The 5,858-nt window shown below is 34.4% G+C and overlaps 1 protein-coding gene across 3 annotated transcripts in view; it reads left to right on the forward strand.

Annotated features, from left to right (window-relative positions):
- Nucleotides 1-5,858, forward strand: part of CCPG1 (cell cycle progression 1) — a 65,489-nt gene that overhangs the window by 32,772 nt on the left and 26,859 nt on the right. For 2 of the 3 annotated variants that reach the window (XM_060005932.1, XM_060005931.2), the window contains exons 8-9: nucleotides 959-2,367; nucleotides 4,851-5,846. In XM_060005932.1, coding sequence (XP_059861915.1) covers nucleotides 959-2,367; nucleotides 4,851-5,040 — 1,599 coding nt within the window. In that variant the 3' untranslated portion in view covers nucleotides 5,041-5,846. Of the gene's footprint in view, nucleotides 1-958; nucleotides 2,368-4,850; nucleotides 5,847-5,858 lie in introns of those variants that run through there. The other variant, XM_060005933.2, reaches the window with a different exon arrangement.

Genomic DNA, 5,858 nt, shown 5'->3' on the forward strand with positions numbered 1-5,858 from the left:
ATTCAAAGGATTTTTTTTTTTTTTGGTCTCTGTAATTCAGATATTTTTCTGGTCTGATTCAAAGGGAATAGTCATAATATTTGTAGTAAATTAAGCAAAGTTATATCGTTTTGCTGATTTATGAAGATATTTTAACTGACTAGATAGTGCTCTAACAATTAACTGACTGGATAGTGCTATAACCATTAACCTGTTTAAGCATATTGTTTAATTTCTTGCTGTTGTGATGAAAGTTTGTTACTAATACATGTATTGAAAGAAAGATCATTCAAGGCTACCTAGCACTGCAGCAGAATTCTCTAAACCTGACTGGACATAATTTCTCAGCAAGAATGTTGACTTCAGAGTTGCATTGCTAATCTGGTTACAGTCTCTTCAGAAAATTAATTGAAATTGGAGAAATTAGTTGTAAATGTCACCAAGATTCAGTGTGTTCTCTAAAGTATGGGAGAACTTGTATAACTTATGTGAACTTAGAGATGTTAATTTGCGTACGACCAAGATCTTTCAAATAGGACTAAGATTATTGAAATTTTTTTCCTTCAAAGAGTGCAGTGAGTATAAACAGAACTTTCTGAAGCCTGAAGTCATCTCTAGCTGTAATTTTACTTTTTATAAGAGATAATCGCCCTCACCCAAGGATCAGAGAACCTTTAGTCCTTCCTACATTCTCTCTAGGAGCTTTCTCAGGAGAGATTGGAGTCCTGTAGTCAAAAGATAGAAGGCTGTCTTCCTCCAGTGTGCTATGTTTTTCTTTTGATGAAGCTCTTTGCTGTGCATTTTCCTGCATATGAACCTTGTATTTTCCAGTTTTCATATATTGAAAAAACTACATAAAGGATAGTCTCTGCAGAAATAGACACTAAACATTTATGGGGTATTTGTTGTATCTTAAAGATTTAAATTCAGCCTTTAAAGCTCTTGATATTTTTCTTTCTTATCTTTCAAAAAAATTTAGTCATTGAAGGAAAACCTTGCACGGTGTTGGACCCATACTGAAGCAGAGAAAACGTCCTTTGAAACGCAGAAAAGGAACCTTGATACAGAAAATCAGTATCTAAGAATATCTCTGGAGAAGGAAGAAAAAGCCTTATCTTCATTACAGGAAGAGTTAAGGAAACTAAGAGAACAGATTAGGATATTGGAAGATAAAGGGACAAGTGCTGAATTAGTTACAGAAAATCAGAAACTTAAGCAGCATTTGGAAGAAGAAAAGCTGAAAACACAAAGCTTCCTTAGTCAAAAGGAGACTCTGTTGGCAGAAGCAAAGATGCTAAGGAGGGAACTGGAAAGAGAACAACTAATAACCATGGCTTTAAGGGTGGAACTCCAGCAGCTAAGCTCTAGTCAGTCATATAGCAACCCAGACTCTCCCAGTGTAGTGACTGAAAAAAAGGAAATAGAAGTGTTACGGGAAAGACTCACTGAGCTGGAGCGCAAGCTAAACTTTGAACAGCAGCGTTCTGACTTGTGGGAAAGACTGTATGTTGAAGCAAAAGATCAAAATGGAAAACAAGAAACTGATGGAAAAAAGAAAGGGAACAGAGGAAACCACAGAGCTAAAAATAAGTCAAAGGAAACATTTTTGGGTTCTGTTAAGGAAACATTTGATGCTATGAAGAATTCTACCAAGGAGTTTGTGAGGCATCATAAAGAAAAAATTAAACAGGCTAAAGAAGCTGTAAAAGAAAATCTGAAAAAATTCTCAGATTCAGTTAAATCCACTTTCAGACATTTCAAAGATACCACCAAGAATATCTTTGATGAAAAAGGCAATAAAAGATTTGGTGCTACAAAAGAAGCAGCAGCCAAAAAACCAACAACAGTTTTTAGTGAATATTTATATCCACAGTATAAGGCACGTACACAAAACCAGAATAGTAGAGGCCCTACTACGCAAAGAGAGAGAAGGAAAGAAAAGCCTCATTTTGAAGAATTTGGAAAAAATACAAATTCACAGAAATGCAGTGCTGAGCATGACTGTGGTGAAAATTATAATTCTTTCAGAAAGGCTTGTTCTGGTGTATTTGAATGTGCTCAACAGGAATCCATTAATCTTTTTAATGTTAAAATGTTGAATCCTGTAAGGATAGATGAATTTAGACAGTTAATTGAAAGGTATTTATTAGAAAAACTGGATAGTTTTCATCATTGGAAAGAACTTGATCACTTCATCAATAATTTTTTCCTAAATGGTATCTTTATACATGATCAGAAGCTCTTCACTGACTTTGTTAATGATGTTAAAGATTATCTTAAAGACATGAAGGAATATCAAGTAGATAATGATGGAGTATTTGAGAAGTTGGATGGATATATATATAGACACTTCTTTGGTCACACCTTTTCCCCTCCATATGGACCCAGGTCGGTTTACATAGCACCATGTTATTATTATAATAGTTTTTAACATTTATATTGGATAGCATTTGTATCATTTGATAAATTTCTTAGAATGTTACTACAGTTGACCTGTAAACAATGTGGGGGTTAATCTGCATATGACCTGTAGTCGGACCCTCTGTATCTGCAATTCCTCTGCATCTGTGGATTCAACCAACCACAGACCATGTAGTACTGAAGTATTTACCATTGAAAGATATCCATGTGTAAGTAGACCCACGCAGTTCAAACCCACGTTGTTCAAGGGTCAGCTGTATTTGTAAAAGTACTTCTTGTAAACAAAAGTACTATTTGTAAAAGTACTTTATTGCCTAAGAATTTAGGATAAATTAAATTGAAAGATAAAATTTTAAGTTAAAATCTATTACAAACTGAAAATTTCATATAATCAATTTGACTTGAGCGAATTGTTTAATTTCTATCTTAAAAATCAGTTAAGGATATATAATCCTATTTTAGCCTATTTTGTTTCTTTTCATTATACTTTATGAAAAGATAATCATTTTAAGTGAAATTATTTTCCTTTAATTTTTTATTTACTCACTTTGGGAAGCTAGGAGGAAAAATACAGATTTCACTTTGAAATCAGAATAACGATTCAGTGTCCCACTTACTTTCATTTATCTATTCCATTTACCAACTAAATTATGATATCTAATACATTTATTACAGAATTATTGTTGGTAAAGGTAGAGGTATGATCAAAGTGGCAAACTTAGCAAGCCAAAAGTTCTAATGTGTGTGCTTTATATATAATCTCTAAAAGTAATATTGTATCCATTGCATATCAGTTTTCTATTCTGTAACATGAAACTAACCTAATCTTCTTAGCTTTATTTTTTTACCTTTTAGAAAGGGAACTAACTTTGAGATAGTTTTATATATATATCTTTTTGAGTAAATGTAATGTGTCTATAAAATAATGAGACTGATTTTGGTGTCTTTAGTCATTAAATACATATCTAGTGCAAAGTACTGTGAGGCTGCCCTGAGGAAACAAATGAAAAATTCTTGCTGTCAAAGAGCTCACAAGCTTTTGGAGAATTAGGTCAGTACAAGGAATGCAGTGGAGGTATGGAGGCATATGTATATGGTGGCCTCAGTCTGGAGATGTTTGGGAAGGCTTCATAAGTGAGATGGCCTTTGAACTGAACTTTTTAACAAACTTTTGAAGGAGAAGTGAGAACTTGCCAAGCAGATAGGGTGGGACATTCCACTCAAAGGGAACTTCATTTGCACAGATTTGTAGATATGAAGACATGCTACTTTAAGGAGGCAAGGTAATGCTGGGGTGTGAACAGAAGAAAAGATTCAGAGCATGAAGAACCTTCACTTTATGCTGAAGGACTTGCTTTATTGCATTTTGGGTCACGGGCAGTAGCCTGAAGGGTTTGTTGGAAAGGGTGAAGCTAACTGCTAGAAAGCGGTCTTTTGAAACAGTATAGACATGAGCTGATGGGTATCTGAACTAGGGCAGCAGCTGGAGTAGAAAGGAGGAGGCAGATTTGAACAATATATAGTAAGTAAAATTGGTGGTATTTCTTGTGAAAGGGAAGTAGAAAGTAACAATGATTTCCAGATTTCTGGGTTGGGTCACTAGTTAGATAGTGACATCAGCTGCACTAAGGAATACCATAAGGTTTTGCATAAGGGGAATTGGAAATGAGAATTGTGTTTGGAGGGTACCTGTTGACATACAAGTAGAGAATTAGTTGGCTGTTGGTTATATGACTGTCTCTAGCCCAGACTCCGTGCGTGTGTAGACAGTCTAGGCTGGACGTATTTATCAGACTCCTGGGGAACACCAACATCCAAGGGGTTGTAGAGAAAGAAGGCTGAGAATGAATGGCCAGAGAGTGGCATCATGAAAATCCAAAGATCTTCTCAAGTAAAAGGAATATTGCAGTGTTAAATGCTTAAACAAAACAAAACAAAAAAAACGGAAAAGACTGGATTTCTTGGCTGGGAATTGGATGGCCGTGGATGGCATTGTGGAGTGTTTCAGTGAAGTAGTGACAGAAGCCTGATTATAGAGATGGAGAACTGTTCATGTAGACATTGTTTATAAGCCTTAGCTTAGAGAGAGAGACTCTGTAAGAGATGTATATGTATTCATGAATGAAGCCACTGGGGGGGGATTAATTTTTATAGGAAAGGAGGAAAAATAATGGAAACACATCTCATTATTTTATTGTCACATTTCTACTTATCTATTGAGTGTTTTCCCTCTTTGCCAGCACAGTTTGTCTATTTTTTCTTTCTATAGGATAAAAGTATAAACTCACTGAATCTTTTTCGTATGGTTATAGTAGGATTATACTTCAGATTAATTTAACATCCTTTTTCAGTGTTCAGATAATAGATTAATGGAGAAAAACTTTAAAATTGTTTCTTGTTTAAATAAATTTAACTCTAACATGGATGAAAAATGTGTTTACTGCTTTCAGTCGACCAGATAAAAAGCAACGTATGGTAAATATTGAAAGCTCCAGGCATCGAAAACAAGAGCAGAAGCACCCTCAGCCACAACCTTATAAAAGGGAAGGTAAATGGCATAAATATGCTCGCACTAATGGAAGACACATGGCAAACCTTGAAATAGAATTGGGGCAATTACCTTTTGATCCTAAATATTGACCATCATGATTAAGTTAAATTAGAAAACTGTAACAGAAACTTGGATGCTTTCTATACTGTTTGGTGTTGAAACTAAGATGAAATTATCAAGATAACAGTGTCTTTTTATCATTTCTAAGTATCAGTTTGATGATTTTATATTATTACTCAGAAGCATCAAGCAAAAGCTTACTAACTTGCATTTTCCGGTAGTTTAGCTTTGCTGAATTTTTTTTTGGCACTGGAAATGTTCAACTGTAGATTTATATTAAGGAAGCCAGGCATGCAACAGATTTTGTGCATGAAATGAGACTTCCTTTCAGTGTATGAGCTCAAAGCAAGCTCAAATCATACATGACAAAGTGTAATTAACACTGATATTTGTGTTAAATTTCCAGTAGAGCTTGAAAAAAGTACATTGTGATGGAATTTCATCTCTAACATTTTATAATCTTACACTTCTTGTCTTTTTGTGGGTTCAAGAGCCCATTGACTTGTGAAGAATTTGCTGCCTTACGAGCTTGCTGACTTGTTCTCTTGTGAAATTTCTTGCACATATGAATATTGTGGAAGAAACAATAAAACTACACCATGAGGAAAACTAAAGGTCTTTATTTAAAATCTGGCATTTGCATTATTAATATATGATTTTATATTTTGTGATATTTTTCATATATTTCCTCAGTAGTGATATTTGGTAAAGCAGTTCATAGTGGTTTTTTGCTAGTTCCATGAATTTTACCCAGTATTTACTAGCATATTTAAGCAGCATCTGGATATTTCTACTCAGCAATGTCTATTTCTCTGAGAAAGATCTAAACAAAGTCAGAATTTCATGT

Source organism: Delphinus delphis, chromosome 2 (genome assembly GCF_949987515.2).
Source record: "Delphinus delphis chromosome 2, mDelDel1.2, whole genome shotgun sequence".
Lineage (NCBI taxonomy): Eukaryota > Metazoa > Chordata > Mammalia > Artiodactyla > Delphinidae > Delphinus > Delphinus delphis.